Below are 20,675 nucleotides of genomic sequence, written 5' to 3'. Positions count from 1 at the left end.
TATAACAACAAAAACGGACAAAAACACCAAAATAAAAACTTTATAAAGATGTATATTCTGGATATTAAACCTGTTTCGTTTAAATATTTTAGTAAAAGCATTTGAACCTGTAATTGTGTATCCGCTGTGTCTTGTTTCCGGTGTGAGCTGTCATGAGACGTCATCCAGCTATACAGTCTGCATTTCAAAATAAAAGCACGACATCACATTTTTCCAAGGTAGCTGTGATTATAGTCATGGTTACATAAACATATCTACCACAGATATACATATGTAAATATATATATATCTATGTCTGTGGTAATCATGAGTGAATAATAAGATCTTATTATACATCCATGGTTGTAATGTTGTAATTCTGTACATGCAGGCCACATGTCCTTTAGTAATGATAAAAAGTAACATATTTAATATCCTTTAGCGGTGGTTGTCCAACTTTTTTACATCAAGGTCCGCTAAAATGACACAAATTAAGGTGTTTTATTTTGGAAAGTGTATGAAACACATGACCACAGTAGTCATACATTCTGTCTTAATGTGAAAATAAATTCCCCTTCCTCAAGGAGCCCTGGAGGTCTCCAGACTCCACCATTTCAGTCAGGTTGAAAATCATAAAGTAGTCAATAATATTTAATCACATTATACTTAAATTCAATAAAACACTTTTGACCTCTAATGTCAGTTACGTTTATGTTACCTTCATATTCTATTACCATAATTAGTATGCAATACCATAGTTCATAAGATAAACTGGTTATATTGAAAAGTATGCTACACAGCATGTTAATAGTATAACATAGGGTTCCATATAGTTGCTTTCCAGATTATCTTCCTGTCCACAAGACTTATAACAAGTATTTATATAACCTAGTTGTAAAAAAGGAGCTTTGTATCATAGCAGCATAAAGTTGAATGAAATACACATTGGACATATAATTGTTTTATTTAAATTCTTAGCAAAAAGTTGTATGATGAAGTAAAAACATACAACACTAAATATTTACATACAGTGCCATTAACATGTCATGTATACCCTCGCCATCAACTGTACACCATTCATTCCTGCATCCATAGCAGTTCACCTCCTATATTTGAATACAACACATGTAGCATTCATCAATTTGCTAACTTCTGTGACTCATTAATCACTTTAACAGATAATTGATATCTGCAATAATCAGTTACATTTCTAGGAACACAAGCCCAATGTACTCCTATATGAGATGCATCCTGCATATCATTACTGTACACATATTAAACACATCTAACAAATGTTCACATAACATTTTAATTAAATGGATCCTTCATCCCTAAATGCATTACTGATCAATCTGCATTAATTATATAACTGGCTTTTCATTATGAACGCGCAACCTGAGTGTTTGTGCTCTCTGCAACATTAAAAAACTGTTTAATTACACACATTATGCAATGTAAAACCATCTTCTTTATCTCCACTGATAAACAGTACATAGCCGTGATTTTTTTTAATTTTACATTAATTGTTCTTTTTAAAGATGTTTTAATGTCAAAAATACACTGAAATGTAATTAATACTTTGTTTATCCAGGCCTCATGTGTCGGCCTCTGGAATGAGACTAAATCTAAAAGCACCTTTCTCTCTTAAATCGTCCCTGCTAAATTTATTGACAGAGCTATACTGATGAGGTTTCTGATTGCTAATGACTTGTCGAAAACTGTATTAAATCTACAGGACGTGGTCTTTTTTCTTCACCACAAAGTACAACAGCAGAACGTTAGGAAGAAACAATAACTAACAGTAAGAAAATGTGTGTGTAACATGTTAAAGATGATGGACATCTCAGGACAAGATCAGAGCTCTGTTGGGAGCGTGCGGTTTTAGCGAGCGAAGGTAACGTCGCGCTTTCTCTGTCATTATGAGCTGGTCTTTAGTTTGTCCACACACAACTGTTTCCCACTCTTTTGACATCTGAGGAGAGAGAGGAAAAAAAACATGACAGTAGAATTAGATCAAAGTAAGAAAAGCTGTGTAAAATACTTTTCCATTGATGAGGTTATTCATTCTTTTTAAGGTTATAAAATGGTGGGACTTACAGGAGTTGGGGGCACCGTGCTGGGAAATATGGCACTGTCACTTGGTCCCATAAGGAAGCCTTGATCCAAAATATTTTCATGCCCCTTGCTGTAAAATGACGAGGAGTTCAGAGAAACCATCACAGCTTCTTCCTGTAAGTGAAAAGAAGGGGGAAAAGTTATGAAAAGTTGTAAATAATGCGTCAAAACTACAAACAGATTAACAGCACGTTTATCCACTCTTTACCTTGAAGCTGTGTTTTGTTTCATTTCTGGATTTGCGTTTGGACGTCGGCATCACCTGACAATCTACGGCATCTAGAGCCAACGACTTACGCACTTTCTTCATAGGAGGGCGATGCTGGGAGAGAAAACAACATAAATCATGAGGAACTGAGTACATAGCTTCAGAAAGAAGGAAGTATAGATTTGTAGTGTGAAAGCTAGATCATGAGCCAAAATCATTGTTGAATGGTGGGGACAGTGGTATTCTTGGAATATCTGGGTGGGGGGAAGTGAATGAACAAGAGACTTCACACTCAGTTGCTTTCATGCAGCTAACTGCTGATGAACAGAAGACTTGTTGTTACAATGCTTCACTGGAAGGTGTGAAGCTGTGAGTGTGAAGTAGTGGGGAGCTCAAGTACTCCACGTTCCCAAGCAGTCTTAACTTTCTACTGACATCCTACAGTATTAGTTTAACAGACATGCACTCAAGTTACAACAACTACATGACCACAAACATATACATTACAGTATTTGTTATCAGAATAAAATCTGTTGGGATTAAACTGCAATTTATTTGTTAGCGTTTTTTAAAAAACTACAGCTGCTATGAAGTCTTCCCATTGTTACAGTGTGCAAGTTATACATCGCTGTAACTGTTTCTCCCTTATTGATGATATCCACAGATGGTCTATTCTAAAAACTTAAGGGGGAAAATAGAAGAGGTGCTATTTTACAGGGCAAATGCTCTATATCTGATATGTATATTGTTTAGGCCATCATCTACTAAGTAAACTGATGGTAAGATGAAATGCATCAAGATCAGGTTGTCTTACCACCTCAACTAACAGACGTCTCAGGGCAAATCATTCAACGGTGTTAATCAAAGGCCACCAAAAACAGAAATATTACATAAAGAACAATTTCACATACTTTTTTTTAACATTTTCAATCAAGTATTCCTACTTCCCCGTTTAATTTGGCTCTATATGATCTAATACGTAATAAGCCTGAATGTTAAAGTATACCTTTAACAGAGATTATATGATCAAAATAGGTGTATTAGTATTAAAGTGGTAGTAGTCATAGTTACCATAGTTTTGCGTCTCTGCTCAGGTGGAGTTGTGCGGATGATGTTCAGGTCCATCCCAGATTCTCTCAGGATGACCTCGTTGATGTCGTCTTCAAGGTTAGGAGTCTGAGGCTGTGACAGCACATCAGCACACACACACACACACACACACACACACACACACACACACACACACACACACACACACACACACACACACACACACACACACACACACACACACAGTGTTAATGCAGTGCTGATGACTCATAGCTTTTCACTGACAGTCCCAGGCAGACACTCACCAGAGGTTGCAGAGGTCCGTACTTCTCCATGGCATTTTTGAATGGCGTGGGAGTCCGTGGCGTCGTGCAGAGCTCTGACTTGTGGTTGGGTGTGACGAACCTGCGTGAAAGTAAAATGTGAACGATGAGACTCAAAATTATACCAATTACATAACCTTCGAAACTGAATAAAAAAGGACTACTTACGCTGAGTTTTCCTTCTGAGTGAGGGGGGTCTTATCTCGCTGCAGAGGGGTTGTAACGATGGCTTTCTGGCTGCACACCGGTGTGGACGTGAGGGACGGATTCTCCAGGTCGTGAGTGTCCTGCTTGGTCCACATGTTGAGGAACTGAAACCATATTAAAAGCTTGTTAGTTAAAAGTGCCACTACTTTATTATAACACTGTAAGCAGAATGAACTGACAGGACTCACTTGAGATGGAGAGAAGGGCAGGATTTTGACTGGCGTGTTCTTAGGCGTCATTAAGCTACTGGCGTCGGGAGACCACGCGATGCGTCTCTGGCTGCGACGGCTCAGTATGGAGGGCGGCGTGACCCCTCCAGGAGAGATGGGGATGAGTTCTCCCTTGCTGCCTTTGCTCAGCTCCTGCAAGGCGCTGCCCTCCAGACGGAACTGGTGGCGCTCTGGACTTGGGCTGTCTTCAGGCAGGTCGAATGCTGCCAGGTTGCACCAGCCATCGATGTCCTGAGTACATAAGAAACACGTGTCAGTTATTGACCCAGAGTGTGAAAATAATAAATATACTAATAGTAAAGTGCTAGATATCCAGTCACTTCTTGGAAAAGGGTCATAAATATATAAGTTTTTCAATCAATACTGACTAGTTATTAGAGGCTTATTACTCACAATAAGTCAACAAAAACAGCATAAATGACGCATTAATGAAAACTGTGGCGGTGACAAAAATGAGACTAAAACTAAATAAGTAGCTTTGAAAACAAGAACTATAACAAAGTCTAATAATATCCTCTGCTGACACAGCTATCTCTTTTTCAAAAGTTGATTTAAAAGTACATCACAATAAGATGGGGGTATCATCTATCGACTATACACTTAAAGCGCCTTGTTGACTACTGGGGACACTTACCCCATCCACCATGTCCATCACTTCCTTCAGCACTGGGCCGGTAGGAGAGAGAAAGCCAGAGCTGTCCACCACCCAGCTGGTACAGCTCATATCTCCCGTGGAGTCCGTTTCAGTCTTGGGGCTTAAAGTGTCCTTTGGAGAGGGGGTGGACTGTGATGGACTTGTCTTGCTGGGACTGGATTTAACACAGGCTGAGTCTGGTGTTTCCTGCAAATGGTGGAAAAAGAAGATCATCTATAACTACAGTTTATAACAAATCAGTTGACAGAGATTTAAGGTATACCATGCAGGATTTTCAATCATAACTTATAGAAGAGTGTGGTGATGTGTGTATCTACACTCTCTGCCCTCTGTCTGTATGTTCTTATTATTTAGTTGTGCTCAGGACACGTCTGGTTGTTACATTTTGGGCAGTGGGTGTGTAGCCCCCAGCCAACAACAATATGTAGGGTGTGAGGTCAGGACTGGTATCATAGCAACCAGGTTACATCACTGTCTCTGTGTCATGGATGTATAAAGACTAGCAGGTCTGTGTGTCTGCTTGACGGACGGTAATGCTGAGCTACACACATACAGAGCTGAGAGGCCACAGCAGACAGGATGAAGCTCTGCATTCACAACAAATCCAGCAATGTGGCATCTCCCCAGAGTTGTGTGGAGGTGTGGGCGTGTTTATTTGTCAGAAACAATCAGAAAATAACGATTTGTTCATCTGATTCACAGCTTTGTTCCCGCCTGCGCCACTCTTCATTCACTCTCTAGCTCATTGAACTGGAAAAGTTTAAATAACTTTGAATGCTGTTGGTTTAAAAACACTAACTTTGAATGCTGTTGGTTTATAAACACTAACGTTGACTGCTGTTGGTTTATAAACACAAACTTTGAATGCTGTTGGTTTATAAACACTAACTTTGAATGCTGTTGGTTTATAAACACTAACTTTGACTGCTGTTGGTTTATAAACACCAACTGACACTGCATAGTCTACCTTTAAAGCCTTTAAAACCACCCTGGTTTTTTTTTTAATCAATGTGATTAGTTGCTTACTGTAGGTTCTGCTTTCTGCTCTGGATCCTTGTCTGCACCATCTTGAGAGCAACTGGCCATCTGTGTTATCAGAAAACAGAATTTTTTAACACTTCCAATACAGTCAGTACTGTTTCCATCTCAGAGGAGAACATCACAGAATGACAGCCCACCTGCGCATCCTTATTAACACAGGCCAGCAGCTCTTCAAGTTCATTCGGCTTAAAAACCTCCCCTGCGTAGAAACCCATCTCTAACTTGCGTTTGATGGTTGAATTCCAGTGATTCTTCACTGCATTGTCCGTCCTGTGAAGAAATATTATAACATGAGTCTTTTCAAAGAGGCAAGGCTTTAATTACACACACAAAACCACGCTGACATTTTCATCCTGTGAGTTAAACATTGTGTATTTACCTTCCAGGGAGCAGCTTCGCAATCTCCGCCCAGCGGTTTCCGAGCAGGCAGTGAGCCTTGTAGATGATGAGGTCCTCCTCTGCTGTCCACGATGACTTCTTCACGTTGGGATTGAGGTGGTTGTGCCAGCGCTCTCTACACTGCTTGCCCAGCCTGCCTTTCAGATGTTTGGCTACCACAGCCCATTGTTTGTTGCCGTAGAGATGTACAAGCTCTATCACCTGAGGAGTGAGGAGGAAATTTAGCTTCTTAGCATCTAAAATACAACTTGTTATCACAAATAACACTAGATAAACTGGTCTTAGTGAGTCAAGTTCCTAGCTAATGAGTCACCTACCTTCTCATCTTCCTCTTTGGTCCAAGGACCTTTAACCAGTTCTGGATCCAGGACCTTAAACCAGCGGTGCTGACACTGGTGTTCAGTGTGACTCTGAGCAAAGCAAAACAAGCGCAAGAAGCTTCAAAACACTGAATAACATCACTATTGACATCAAATAGCTAACGAGGCCCTACAGCTTAGTAAAAACAACTGAAATGTTGATGAAACTCACCGGTATGAAGCTGGCAATGTATTTCCAATCATTCTGCCCCACTTTTTGAACCAAAGCCTTGAGCTTGTCATCCTGTAAGCAAAACAAATAAGCAACATGAAGTCTCCCTGGGGGCTGTGATTTATTTTGAGAACATGCAAATCACCGGGACATGTCATGACAATCACCTCCTCTTGGGTCCATTTCACCTTCACTTTCCCACCGTCTCTCTGTTCAGCCACATCAGAGTCAGTGTCTTGATGCATGGCCTCCTCTGCATCCTCTCTGAGATAGAAAACAACAGCTGTTATATGAACCACTGAAGCTGACAGTGAATGCAATAACCCTACTGGCCCGCCCTTCCAGTGTAGTGAACAGAGAATAACTTGATAATCAGGTTTAGCTGTGGGGTTAGCTGCTATCTCAAAGCCTGGGACTACAATATAGCACACATAGGGGGTTACAGCACTGCAGAGTTGGGGTAAATACATGGTTGAATCAATAGAAAAAGTGTCTTAAGTAAAGTTAAATACTGAACCCTGTTAATTGTGAGTGTCCGAAAAAAGGCGGCACAGACGAGAGCCCGTGAAAGTACTGGAAATTTACAGTGTTAGGCCTAAATGTAAAGTCTTTACATTAACCAGCTGGAAACCTGAACTGTGTTAAATGCTCATGTTTATTCAGTTAGAGGTCAAAGAAAGTACTGCTAATGCTAAAGCTCATTGAAGACAACAGATAGCAGCATCTTACCCGCGCGGCCACCAGGACATTTCCCTCTGTTTCTGTTGTTTACGTTCAGTCGGTGGTTTGTCCTGCCGCCGCCGCCGCACGTCATGTGCCCGTGTCTCCGTTATTATGTGCTTTTATTGGTTGTGTTTGTTGGTTGTCTTCGTGAACAGGTCCGCAGTGGTGGAGGAGGCTCGCTGCTTGCTGCTGTGTTGAGTGTTAAAGTCGCAGCCTGGAAGCCAGCTGTAGCAGGGTGCCCTGTCTGTCCGCGCTCCTGGATTTCTATCTCCCGCCCTTACCCAGCGTACAAACTACACAGTGACGTATAGCTGCGCACTACACATGCGCATAGGGTCGAGTAGCAGGATAAAACAGTTCCGGTGGGAGCTTCAAAGTAAAATCTTTTAATATAAAATTTAGAGCAAACTATTCTAACAAGTTTAAGCTTTCATATTATCCCCAATATTATATAACTAACATATAGTTATATATATAAACTAACATATAGTTTATATATATATATATATATATATATTCAATACAGTCACTAGCTAAACCCTAAACATTGTCTCGCATGGACACCGCTTTAGTTGTTATATAGAGGGAAATTAAATATATAAGGAAAATAATTATAAACAACAAACAAAAACAGATGATACAAATGCTAACATAAATTATTATTTCTCAGTATTATGATCCATATTAACAATTTTTTGTAACTGTCAAAAAATAATTAAAAAACTGAGATGATTGGTTTTAAAAAAAACTTTTCATTAAAAAACAATCATCTCCTCATTTTGAGCTTTCACTATTAAATCACAGATCAATGAAACAATAATATGAATCATTTAAAAAAAGAAGCGATAAAATCCATAATGAAAAATATTGTAAGTTGGAGGCCCAGTTTTATTCATTGTTCCATGAGAAAGTGCTTAGAAAATAGTCATTTCCCCCGTATTTTTTATACTTACTACTACACTATACTTAAAAAATTCTACAATGAATTAATAACAAAGACATTTTTAATTACAACTTTAATTTTCATAAACATAAAAAGATTAAAAAAAACATATATTATTTATATATACATATTATTTAAACTAAAATGTGTCTGCATCTGTCTGATTGAGCTCATATGGCAGGAGAGCCTGTATGCTGCCCTACCTCATCCTGACTGATGACCTGCTCAGCCTCCAGCTGGGTCAATTAACACTCAGCTTCAACAATTTAAAACCCACCTGGAGTTCAGCTGGCACTCACTGGCTCACAGAAACAATGGAGAAAGCGTTTGTTGTTAAAGGTAAGAAAAGAAGTTTAATTCTTATAAGATCATTCATTAAAGCCTGATCCGATGATGAGACTCAAACTGTTATGTGTCCTTTTGCCTCTTAGATATAAACAGCTTTGAGTGTTCGTCTCCATCGGAGCTTGACAAGAAGTTTTTTGGTGAACGGAGCATGCTGTCTGCTCTGTCACTGGAACAACTGTCCATCTCTAGAGTGTCAAATGACACAGTAGCTGATGTATCTGATGCCAGGCTGTCAATCCTGGCTTCTCTCTGTCTGCCGCCGGACCCAATTTCTCCCTCTCAAGCGTCTTTGTTGAACAGCTTGAACCCTCAAGATGTTGACAGTTGTCACCTGGTCGTGCCTTTGCAGGGAAAGTCCTCCACTCCTCACATGCTCCTTCACAACCAAAAAAAGGCTGCTTGTTCTGACCAGTCGTACAACGATCTCGCAGCCTGTCAAATGTCCTGGGACGTATCTTTGATTAAATCAGAGAGCCCAAAACCCCACATGGAGTCCAGCATTCAGGAGCCGATATGGAGTCCCAAACTCCAGTCTACACAATGTTCACTAGCTGAGGTTTCTCCCTGAGGTGGCCAAGAATGCCTATATGGCATACTTAACATGGAAGTTTGGGGTCTTAATCCATATACCATCTTGTCTGCCTCAAGGTTAACATTTGAAAGGTAAGCTGCTCAGTTTAGTTAACTAAGTTTAATTTATTAGTGTTCTGTGAAAATCTGCAAATCCATGTTAACCAGTTAAATTTGTTTTGTCTTTTTTACAGGATCCATGTGTGAGGATGCATTGCAGTGTTGTACAAAATGTTTTTTTAAATATTTGATTTAAATAAAAGTGACTTTATTTACTCAAGTGTATTTACAGTTTTACATATTCTCCACAACAGAATAAAAAGGTATAAAGATTAAAAAGGTGTATATACAGTCATACATTTCAGTCATCACAGCACCATGTTAGTGCAGTCCAGAATAACAGTAACAGTCTGCTTTTTCCTACAGAATATACTCCTCTGCTTAGTCATGGTACAGTATATTGAAAAGGCAGAGCTGAATAATCATTGACCCGGAGTGAATTGTGCCTCGGTGTCGATATCGTGCTCCTGCAAAAGGGAGAATTTATTTTTAGATCATAATTTTAAATGCATAATCGATTACTTTTGGGGGATTTAAAGGGCTCTCACCTGATTGAGTTTCTTGAACTCTACAACCTGGAAGAAAATGTGCTCCAAGATATGCTTGGCATCCCTCTGATCTTTATCCAACTTTGGAGTCACGCCCAGAATCTCCCCACATTTCCGCACGTAGAACTCAAGATCATCATCTGTACCTGAGAGCAGAACCAATTTTTTAAAAGTGAGATATATTGCACCTTAACATTCTAAATCTAACCAGTTGAATCATTTTGCTTAGTCAAGTACTCCATCTTACATTTATTTGTGAGCTGAGCAAGGCGCACTTTCTCAGAGGAGAAGGTTTCATCTAGATCAAACAGGTCCAGCATGGGTGGAGGCAAATCGCTTAAGGCAGGTGGGAAAACCTAAAAGACAAAAGCCAAAACTTGTGGGTTTAAATGCAGTTGCATATGACTCTAGAAATGTATGGAAGAGCACTGTCAGGACTGACTTACAGCAGGTTGGAGCTGAGGCAGAGGGGTCTCAAACTGCGGTGTGATCAGCTGAAGCGGCTCATCTTTGACATTAAGCTGCTTGTAAGCACTGCAAAAAACATGACCATTTAGCTACTGAGGAAAAATAAGAGCACATGATGTTCTCAAAGTACATTTTGCATTCTCACCTGATGACTTGGGGTAAAGTATCGGTCGACAAATTGAACAGAGCCATATCAAAGAGGGAGGTGAAGTCTTTGGGGTTTTCGTCACCCTCTTGTAAGCACACTCTGAGCTGTTCCGACAGGCACCCCGTGTCTGGCAACATGGTGTAATCTGTGATCTAGAGGACGAGAAAAGAAAAAGGGGGGATGAGACGGATGCTGGCTCATTTAAAAGATATCATTCTCCTGTGAAGTAGACATCCTCACTTCTGGGTCTTCCGCATCAATCTGGTTCAGCTGAATATTTTCAGTCATGAGCCACTGGAGCACGACGTCCTGGAATGGAAAAGTATGACAGAGTGTTGAGCAAAAATACTCCCACGCTCAGATTCCACCAGATAGTTTACTTTTTAAACATCTTAAAATTTTGACTGCACTCACCATGATTTTACTATTCTCCTCTTTGTCCATGTACTGGTCACTGAACATGTGGCAGGAACCCAGAACTACCAGTTTTCCAGCCTCCTTAATAACACATGAGACATATTTCTACATCACTTCACAGGTATATACATACACAGGTAGAATAAGTATGAAAACACACATCTTGTGTCTCTGACCTTTCCTTGAAAGAAAGCCAGGACAGGCCTGTTGAGGGGGAAGCAGACTGAGCCAGTTGAAAGGACGGCAACAGCAGGCTTCATCACACTCAGAGTGGCGCCATATGGATACACAAATGTGAGAGCTCTGTGCAATTAAAGACAGGAAATCATGTGTTTAAAACCACTCCAAGAACACAATCTGTTTATTGTATTGTATTTTTCTCTATGAAGCACTTTGAGCTATATCATTTGTATGAAAGGTGCTTTATAATTAAAGTTCATTATTATTATCAAATGTAGCAGTCAGTGCAAATAGGAATATAAAACCAAATCACTTACTGTGCATTGTTTCCAACATTTTCATCTTCAGTTATTCCTGTGATCACTTTGCCAGCAGCTCGACTGATCTCTCTGAACACAACATTAGGAAAAAATATGTTAGCTTTAATGTGCATCAGTGTATAGGATAATTTATTGTAGCAGTAGTAATCCATTAGAACTATATATATGTACACAAACAAACTATAAAAGTGTATGTGTGTGAGAATTACAATAAATACTGTAACAACCAACCTGTTCAATACACCATTGGATACGAGCGCCTCCTTTGGATGGAAGTACTTGTAATACACGTTCCTCACAACTGCATCTGTAGTGTTGATGGAGAACATGTGATTCAATCAAACTTCAATACACACAATACACTACGATTGCATAAATGATGTGAGGTGTCATAAAGTGTCAAGATTTCATTTACGCACCAGTGTTGATCATTATCCCAAACTCCTCCAGGAGAAAGTTAATATTGGTGTCATATTTCATCTCCCCTCCTTCGCCGAGCATAACGAGGACATTTCCTCCACTGTCCAGGTAGTGCTTCAGCACCTCCAGCTGAAATCAAATGGGACAAAAACATATGAAAACACGCTTTGTGTTTAAATCTGTGCAATAACAATATCCAAGTCAGGTATATTAGTATTACTACTACAGATTACTATTATTTTACTATATTTTTTTTACTACTGGTGTTTGTTTTATTATGGTGTTTGTCATCACCATAATGAACTCTGAACTGAACTTTTTTAACATCCAATATTTTTACTGCATATGCTGGCAATTGATGAGTGTGTGGTTAGTTTTGCTGTGCAGATGAGAGTATGAGTGAATGAATGGATACATTTGTTTATTCTTATTTTAATCCCAGTCCTTGAGTGCACCTGAAGCTAAATCTAAACGTATTGCTTTTGTACTTACTTATTATTCATTGTTCTCTATTCTTTTTATTGACTTTTTTTATTTTAACTATCCACTTTGCTGCTTTGATAATGTAAAATTCACAATTTGCAAAAAAGCCACACAGTCAAATTTCTACCCTCTCCCATGCCAAGAGCTGTTTCATGGAAACATCTTTTCAGCATATATATATACAATGCTATTCATGAATTTGTTTTTTAAAAATGTTATCACTTTTGATACATCACCTCTGATGCTGTGAACTTCTCCCTTGGCCCTGCAGTTATCCACAACTTGACACCCTTCAGCTTCTCAATAGACAGCTCTTCCTTCATACTGAAGGAGACAGCATTTATTTAACATTACTTCCTCAATAATGCTACACAATTAGGACAAATGTGGTAGTGGCTCTGGACAAAGCACAGTGTTATACCACAAACACATTACCTGTGTATTTTCCATTGAGCCCGGAGTCTCTTCTGCATGGATTTGTATCCATTGTTCATAGTAAAGAGCTCTCTTTTAGAGGCATTGAAGACCACAGAGTTGTGCTGTTCCTTCTCCATGTTTTATTAGGTTCACTCAACACTGTATGATCTTAGATACATCCATACACCTAGAAACAGGGTTTAAGTCATAGTTACATCCCATTGAATTAGCTAGTAAGTATCCTTTAGCACATTATCACTATTCTAAATAGTTACGGATTAAGTTAGCACGAATATGCACTGGCTATAATTGTCTCAGTCAATGATTAGTCAGTATCAACTTCGAAACATTGTAGTAAGAAGCTAAGCATCCATCGTCATACGTTAGACTACTGTTAGCAAAAATAGCTCAAGCGGCTAACTCTAAGTTGTTCAGAATATAACGTTGTTGTTAGCCGCGTAGCTAATAGCTGGGTGTCAGTACCTCACGTTAGCGTCCGAAGGTTGCCATTAATGTTTCTCTTCTCTATTAACTATAGCAGAAATCCCCACCTGCTGTGACACTGTGTTATTGTCTTACATTCACAGGTTAGCGTCGTCAACGTTGCTAAGCTCTACTAGCAGCGATGCATTATGGGGGATAGTGGTTCCAGTGGTAACCATGGTAACAGCAACCAAGGAGCGCAGCAGTAGGGTAAAACAAAGCACTTATATCGATTTTCTTCTTTGCTCTTTAGTAAAAAGTGCACTAACTAGCTTTTTTGGAGCTTTCAACAGCATATAGCGGTATTCAAGGGGAACAATTGAAGTGCAATTAATGAAACACATTTGATCAGACTTGTATCAGCTACATTATAGAAACTGAGTATTAACAGCTATACAAATTAAACAAATGCTTCATAATTTGACAAAAAAACCAACTCATCATCTACTACATTAATGCTGTGACTTCCCTAAACCTGATACTTTCCACAATATGTAATAATAATGACAATGAACACTCTTTGAAATAAAGAATAAAATGAATGTTAAGACAAAGTATCTAACTGATTTATCTTTGTTTATTTCCCTGTTCTCTCTTCTACATGTCTCATATGGCCCCAAACATGATGTAAACCGAAGAGCCTGCCCTCCCATGAAAAACAATACACACATAGGTAATGTAATCAGTTAGCCTAACAAGACCTAAAGTTATGTTTGAGTAGTGAGGGAATATAAAAACAACACACACATACATAACAGAAGGGGTATGAACATTTAAGCCACATCTAGCTGGATCAGCTGGATCTTCTGGACCTTCGTCCCCGTGAAATAGGAGGATGTTCAGAAAGATGTGGAGGAACTGAAGGAAAAGTGCATCAAAAGAAGGAAAGAGAAGCCACGTGCTGAAACTGGTCAACAGTCACATGACCAGCACTACTGCGAGGTGACAGGATTCCTCATCATTACCCTGGCCTATTTGAAAATCATACTGTCATCGTAGTTTCTGCTTATGTCACTAATGGTCAAATAGCAAAGGTCACACCCACACACTGGGCCAATCGGGACAGCCAGTCATCTTTACACTCATTGTAGTCCGACTCTGCCCTTTGTGGATTCTTTCAATTTGAAACGTCAAACCTTTTGTTCATTTGTACTGCAAGCACAATAGATTGCAGTCTCATAAATCTTATCTTGACTTTCATCAGTGTTAACCATGGGATTAACACAAATCTCTTCCACAGTGTAAAAGCGTTGTTTCTACCTGCTGCCAGGCACAGTGGACTTAAATTCAAAATGCAGGCTAGTTGGTTATGGACATTTTCCATCTTTACAATAACAATTACCAAAGGGCAAACAATGGGAGAAGATGTCCAATTACCACACTGTGGGATAGGAGACAATATTGAGATTCATGTTAATTAGAACCCTACATTTACAGCAGCATTATGCCTTGTACTTAAATCTGCTGAACTTTTTGTGCACCACATAGACATATCTGCAATTTTGAATTGAGTTGAGCCGAGTGGAAATTACAAACTTTTCTTTTTTTATCTAAACTACTCATTTACATGCAAGAACTGCCCAAGTAACTACAGTGGAAAATGGCAATATTACAGGTACATCAATCTGTTGAGCTGCTCTAAAACTGACTACATTTCTCATTTCATTCTTCCCTGGTTGATCGGGCTACACATCTCCCTGGCTGCCTCGACCTACATTTCATTCATCTGCTTCATTCTTTCACAGGCAGATCTTTACTTCACATTGAGAAAAAGCCCTTGTGGCATGTCCTGGTAATTGCATGTGCTATAGAGAGTCATACACACTATATGCCATCTTTGTTTCTATTTAATGGAACTCAGACATTAAATAGTGAAAAGACATGACCAAAAATCCATGTTTTGTAAAATTGAATGTTAGTCTACTACTACTGTCAAATTTTGACATTGAATTTGTGTGATAAAACAAACATTACATGTTCTGGTCTTATCATAATCACTTTTTTAAAATGAGCATGAATAAAGTTGTATGTAGTACAGTTATGTAGAATAAAGAAGAAGTAGTAGGCAAAGTTGAAGACTACATTGTGTATAATTAGTGACTGGGAAACTTGTATGCACATCTCATTTCACAAAGTATAAAAAAAAGACATTATATATTATTTATTGTTAGGAAATGAAATATGAATGAAATGTTTGCATGTTCATAATAAAACCATCATAAACTCATGTTATATTACTATTTTTGCATCTTAAAATTAAATAAAACTTCTATGATTAAAATATACACATGATACATGTTAGAAATGTGCTTATAGTTTGCTGGGCTCTGGGACTGGTTTCACTCTCAAGACGCCCTCCTGGGAGCACGAGGCAGCCAGCACCCCGTCTCTTCTCCACAGTCGCCCTTGAACAAGTCCCCTGCTGCCTCCTGCAAGACACAATAAACACAACATGTCAGGTTAAAGTGGGAGGTGCAGAAGTGTAATTTGTGTCTAAACGGGTGGCTGTCACGGGTAGCCAGCCACAAAAGTAGCATTAAAAAACCCCACTAAATATTCAGAAATACCCAAAGATTTGTCCCCGCTCGACATTTTATAAGTGTTGTAACAGACAGAACGCTCAAAGTGGATGACACACTAACCTGCCCACGGACTCTCACACTCATACAACATCCACTCATCGCTGCGGAAAGTGCTGTGGAACCACATGGCGTGGTCCAGCGAGGCTGAGAAGTGGGCCCTGTAGTGGGGATAAGGCAGCAGTGCGGTGCCCAGGAACGCAAAGTCAGACACGTACGCCGCCACGCAGCAATGCAGCTTCATGTTGCCTTCACCTACACACAAACACGCACATTAAAATGCATCGACACACTTTGCTTATAGTATAGCATCGTGTGTGCAGAAGGTGGTATGATCCATTGAGTGCATTTTACCGATATATCCTCGCGCTCGCACCCAGAACAGCTTCCTCGCCTCGGTTGCGGTGTGCTTGTAAAACTGTGGTGGGTTGACTGGTTTTATTTCAATGGGGACTTCATTAGCCAGCAGTTTGTTGAGGCCTTGTTTTGCATTCTCTGCCAGGTCTGGTTTACTGTGAAATAATGAAGAGGGAATACAGATGATGAGTTTCGACTATGTAAACAGGAAGTCAATGTAGCATCACAAGCAGCTGCATCACTTCCAAAAAGTGTTTTAGAGGTCAACAGATAATAAATAATAAACTCATCGGCCTACTCTTTGTGAATGTAGACCTTGTTTTATGGCGAAATATGTGTCAGAGGCAAATATACAACTACGCAAAACTAACTGATGCTGTTTGTCATCAACTGTTCTTTCACCCTCGAAGCTACAAATGTTCTCTTGCTCTTCTGCCATCATGTGTTGAAAAGATGTTCATTTGTTTATAGAGTTATAAAAGATCCAAATCAAAATGTTTTGCAAATCATGTTGTAATGCAGCTGTCCCACATGTGTAAAGTATGTATAAGACAGTGCTTCTCTGCATGACTGTATGAGACAGACAAATACACAGTGTAGTTAACTGCACTCTGTATGATGTTACAATTGTCACACTTTTTCCACATTTTTCCATTTAATTACTGGTTTTTGGTTAAACAATTTTTCCCATTTCTTTGGTGGAAAAATGTTCCAGGACACTGTTCAACTTGGACATTATTTATGGAAAGAAATACAATTATTGAGCTTATTCAATATTATTTTTTAGTGCTTTGGGCACCACAAACAAAATTCCATTGACCTCCATTGTATTCATGATGGCAGAAAAGTCAAATGTGTGTCAAAACACCTCCAGATAAAACTAAAACTACCCAAGCATGGTTTGAAACTAATAGAAGCAAGTGTAAAAATCACTCTCAAACTCTGTAATGCTCCTTTATTTTTGTGTTACTCCTATGTATTAACCATTATTCTAACCCACTAAGTATATAAAGTGCACAAATGGCTTGTTTTGTCGTTACATTTGTGTCTAGTCAAACCCCCTGCTAATGCTGCTTTGCCACTAATAAAAGAAGCAGTCTTTCTACCTTAAATAAAGCTGGATGAGCTGCTCTGCTGTGAGGAGGTCTTCGGGCTGAGGCACAGTGGGCATGGTGAACTGGTGCTGCAGGGGACTGGGCTGCAGCATGTGGAAGGACGCTTGGCAGATGAGTATGGGTTTTCCATGCTGGATGGCCTTCACGGAGCGCACTGCGAAACTGCGACCGTCTCTCGTGCGTTCCACCTGGTACAGAACGGGAACCTTCGGATCCCCTGAAAAAAAAGAAAAAAGAAAAATGACAGCTGTGGGAAAAGAGTATCTGACACTCCAAATGCTGATAAAACTTTTTTAATATTAGGGTTGCACCGGGAGTCATGCTACATCTTACCTGCTCTTACAAAGTAGCAGTGGAGAGAGTGGGCGTAGAGGTTATCACTGACAGATTTGGCAGCAGCCACCAGGGCCTGGCCCACTATCTGACCCCCAAACAAACGCTGAGTGCGAGGCACCCAGTGGTGAGTCCCTCTGGGAAAAAATAGACGACTGAAATACATGTGATGCAGTCTCACTAGATGATGTTCATGTAGCTCTGACAAAGAGGGTCAGTGTATTTGAGTTTAATGGATTTCCCTGTACACAATTGAATGCCATCAAATACAGAAGCTGTACAATGGAGCCTACCTTTGTGAAGTGATTGTTTTTTTAGGCTTTATTTAATGACTGCATTATACTGACAGTGTTTCTAATATTCTCTTCCCATCATGTGTGTAAATAGCAGTGCACAGAAACTGAAGACTATAAGCTTCACAATGTCCAGTGCAGGCAGAGGTAAATTGACACTTTGGTGGTTTTGAATGAAGTTTTCTACTTAAAGTTAAAATGATCTTGTTTTAGAAATCAAGCATGAGATTTGGAAGCAAACCTCCCTGCTCCTCCCTCTCTCCACAAACCCTCTCTTATGGAAGGTGGGAATGAAACAGAGTCATTCTTATTTGCAGATGATTATACATCAATTAAAAAATACTTATATATATATATATATATAAAATATTATATTCCATTTCTGCCAAATCCATTCTGCTAGATGCCACTAAATTTTTAAGATGCAGACTTTCATCTTTTTTAAGGCTGTTTGAGTGTTCTTGTCCATACAGGGTAAACAGCAGTAGTGGTGGAGGAAGTACTAAGATTATTTACATAGATAAAAATAGCAATATCACAATATAAAAATAAACAATAAAGGTCATTTTAAAGTGCAGAAGTGTTTTCCACAAAATACACTTAAAGTACAAAAATAATGCCATGTTTTAAATTCATTAGTAGATATAATTATTGGTGTGTTAAATGTAAGCAGCATTATAATGTCGCTGGTTAAGTTACAGCTAATTTAAACTATTGTGGATGGTTTTAAACGCAGGCACACATAGTCTTGACTTAAAGGGATCATGCAGTTGCTGATCTTTAGTAGAGCAGATTTTTTGGTGCAATGTGGGTCACTATTTTGTTCATGCAGGTGCACAAAGACGCACATACACCTGTGCATGCACATAAGTGACAAACTATACAGTCCTCCTGAATTGTTTCAAAACATATAAATGATCTGCAGGTGGCTGTAATGCAGAAAAACTGCAAGCTAGTAAACATGTAAAGTACTAAGGATTTAAAAAACTTCAAAACCAGCTCTGCAAATATGTTAAATGGAAGGAATAGCAGGCAACATTTTCAGTAGACCTTCAGGCTGTATGCACAATGTGTTTTGGTTGAGTAACGCTGAATGTAAAAATATATATTTTGTTTGTTGACAAGAAAACACCACAGGGCTTTTTGTGAGCAGTTTCTTTTTGCATTCAGTGTTTCTCTCCAAAATGCATTGTGTGCATCCTTGCCTTGAGGTCTAACATTTGTTTTTATACATTTCAAAATCTGCATTGTGTACAAGCCTGAAGGCCCTTCACTGCTGTTTACTAAATCTAAAACCAAGACCGACATTTAAAAAGTTACTATATCTAAAGAAAAAAGGAGGCTATAGTGCAGCTGGAATCGGCCAGACAAGGTGTGTTCTCAGTAATGTGTGGGGGTGTACAGACAGACGCTGCCCTCATCTTTAACACCTGTTGGTGCAGGACATATTACACACTTTAGTAACATACACATAAATCCTAAAACTTTGTCCACCTTCAACCTGAGCTACAACAACTGAAAACAAGCGTGGGTGTTCAGCCACTTTCATCTAAAAATGATGCATCATATTGTGAACTGAGTTTTGCATTTGGAATCAAAGGAACAACCTACAGAAACTATAGCTGTTAAAAGTTATATAAAATAAGCTAAATGTTCCTCCCGAAATGTAGTAAAATACAAGCAAATACACGAAATAATCTAGTTAAGTACCTTAAAATTGTATAGAAGTGTAAATGTACTTACTTTCCATCACTAGTAATATACAAAGCAGCAGGACAGTGAATCATTTGGTGACTTCATAGAAGAAATTGACCATTTCCACCTTGCCAAAACTAGTATGACAGTATGCTAGAATAGTGTGAAAGATGCCAGTGCAGCAACAGCATCAGGTGCCATTTCATTTACGAATCTGCCCTTATTTTACATCATTCATGCCACATTTAAAGCCCTCATCAATTTCTATTCATTTATTTATTTTTTGCAGCAAAAGCAGCAACCTACCTACTTGACTCAATTACTTCCAATAACATTTAACGTAGCCCTCGAAAAGCGGCTGTGCAACAAAACAAAACAAAAACAAACAGTACAAAACATACAAGTAGGCTACAACATTTCAAGTCATTCATTCATGAGCCTGTCGCTATTATTAAGCTAAAGTAAAGTGACAGACTTAAGCCAGCTCACCTGTACAAGTCTACGTCGAGCGTCTCCAGGTTTAAAACGCTGGTGACCAGGACGCTCCGGAGATCCTGACTGTACGGAGGAGACGTGCTGCTTCCCGCGGCTTTATCTTCAGGACACTCCGGCGACGCTGAACCACCTGAATTATCATGCGTGGACTCACTAGCTTTACGGCTAGCGTCCACTTTGTTTTCTGCCATGTTTATTTAGCAGCTTGCTCTGTGTCTAAAGGCCATAAAGACGTAGATACTACATCCGCTTTGTAGCACTAGCTGTTACGGTTTGACTGGTGTTTGAATCTTTTTTTTTTCTTCTTTTTTTTTTTGGTCAAAGTTTTATTGAAAATTGAACAAACAGAAAAAAAAGGCATATGAAAAAGGTACATGGTGACTGGAGACATCCGCGTGGGTGACGTCAGGCTGTGGTTACCATGGCGATCTGAGGACGCTACAGGAGAGGGAAAAGCAGGTGTTTGTGGTGATGCCTGTTCAAAAAAAATGCAAACTTCAAGTAGAAATGCCAAACTTCTGTGCTGCGTTTGGGTGTTTTAA

At 39.3% G+C, this 20,675-nt stretch overlaps 3 protein-coding genes across 6 annotated transcripts; all 3 read right to left on the bottom strand.

The window, feature by feature from the left end:
• Positions 1–1,017: 1,017 nt before the first annotated feature.
• Positions 1,018–7,502, bottom strand: mybl2b (v-myb avian myeloblastosis viral oncogene homolog-like 2b). Its single transcript, XM_062442780.1, has 15 exons — positions 7,468–7,502; positions 6,906–7,002; positions 6,739–6,810; positions 6,525–6,617; positions 6,188–6,408; positions 5,946–6,078; positions 5,794–5,853; positions 4,747–4,953; positions 4,071–4,343; positions 3,844–3,986; positions 3,658–3,757; positions 3,374–3,484; positions 2,303–2,416; positions 2,077–2,208; positions 1,018–1,951 (listed from the first exon to the last, which is right to left on the bottom strand). Exons 1-15 carry the CDS (start codon positions 7,485–7,487, stop codon positions 1,823–1,825), a joined length of 1,905 nt encoding a protein of 634 aa, XP_062298764.1. The 5' UTR covers positions 7,488–7,502; the 3' UTR covers positions 1,018–1,822.
• A 2,082-nt stretch (positions 7,503–9,584) lies between these two features.
• On the bottom strand, positions 9,585–13,394 carry ift52 (intraflagellar transport 52 homolog (Chlamydomonas)). Of its 4 annotated transcripts, none has more exons than XM_062415963.1 (14): positions 13,267–13,394; positions 12,802–12,970; positions 12,603–12,690; positions 11,883–12,012; positions 11,695–11,770; positions 11,461–11,532; positions 11,140–11,266; positions 10,961–11,044; positions 10,787–10,855; positions 10,544–10,698; positions 10,377–10,464; positions 10,178–10,286; positions 9,931–10,076; positions 9,585–9,849 (listed from the first exon to the last, which is right to left on the bottom strand). In XM_062415963.1, exons 2-14 carry the CDS (start codon positions 12,918–12,920, stop codon positions 9,805–9,807), a joined length of 1,308 nt encoding a protein of 435 aa, XP_062271947.1. In that variant the 5' UTR covers positions 12,921–12,970; positions 13,267–13,394; the 3' UTR covers positions 9,585–9,804. The 4 variants fall into 4 exon arrangements, with proteins under 4 accessions (XP_062271947.1, XP_062271950.1, XP_062271948.1 ...); XM_062415966.1 differs by having other exon boundaries at positions 13,363–13,389; XM_062415964.1 differs by having other exon boundaries at positions 13,335–13,380.
• Positions 13,395–15,415: 2,021 nt separating this feature from the next.
• Positions 15,416–20,418, bottom strand: acot8 (acyl-CoA thioesterase 8). Its single transcript, XM_062415815.1, has 6 exons — positions 20,128–20,418; positions 17,651–17,787; positions 17,309–17,534; positions 16,200–16,357; positions 15,909–16,100; positions 15,416–15,695 (listed from the first exon to the last, which is right to left on the bottom strand). Exons 1-6 carry the CDS (start codon positions 20,322–20,324, stop codon positions 15,577–15,579), a joined length of 1,029 nt encoding a protein of 342 aa, XP_062271799.1. The 5' UTR covers positions 20,325–20,418; the 3' UTR covers positions 15,416–15,576.
• Between the last annotated feature and the right edge of the window lie 257 nt (positions 20,419–20,675).

This window comes from Scomber scombrus, chromosome 3 (genome assembly GCF_963691925.1).
Source record: "Scomber scombrus chromosome 3, fScoSco1.1, whole genome shotgun sequence".
NCBI classification, from domain to species: Eukaryota; Metazoa; Chordata; class Actinopteri; order Scombriformes; family Scombridae; genus Scomber; species Scomber scombrus.
Note: the sequence above shows the minus strand (reverse complement) of the source record. Positions and strands in the feature narration are given on the sequence as shown.

Coding starts and splice junctions, on each gene's coding strand:
- mybl2b (XM_062442780.1), bottom strand. CDS start 7,487: ATGTCCTGGTGGCCGCGCGG. Junction 3,987..4,070: donor TGCCCTTCTCTCCATCTCAA/GTGAGTCCTGTC, acceptor ATATGGTTTCAG/TTCCTCAACATGTGGACCAA. Junction 2,209..2,302: donor AAACAAAACACAGCTTCAAG/GTAAAGAGTGGA, acceptor TTTCACTTACAG/GAAGAAGCTGTGATGGTTTC.
- ift52 (XM_062415963.1), bottom strand. CDS start 12,920: ATGGAGAAGGAACAGCACAACTCTGTGGTCTTCAATGCCTCTAAAAGA. Junction 10,856..10,960: donor AGGAGAATAGTAAAATCATG/GTGAGTGCAGTC, acceptor TTTCCATTCCAG/GACGTCGTGCTCCAGTGGCT. Junction 10,699..10,786: donor TTGATGCGGAAGACCCAGAA/GTGAGGATGTCT, acceptor CTCGTCCTCTAG/ATCACAGATTACACCATGTT.
- acot8 (XM_062415815.1), bottom strand. CDS start 20,324: ATGGCAGAAAACAAAGTGGACGCTAGCCGTAAAGCTAGTGAGTCCACG. Junction 17,788..20,127: donor CTCGACGTAGACTTGTACAG/GTGAGCTGGCTT, acceptor ATTTTTTCCCAG/AGGGACTCACCACTGGGTGC. Junction 17,535..17,650: donor CTGCTACTTTGTAAGAGCAG/GTAAGATGTAGC, acceptor CTTTTTTTTCAG/GGGATCCGAAGGTTCCCGTT.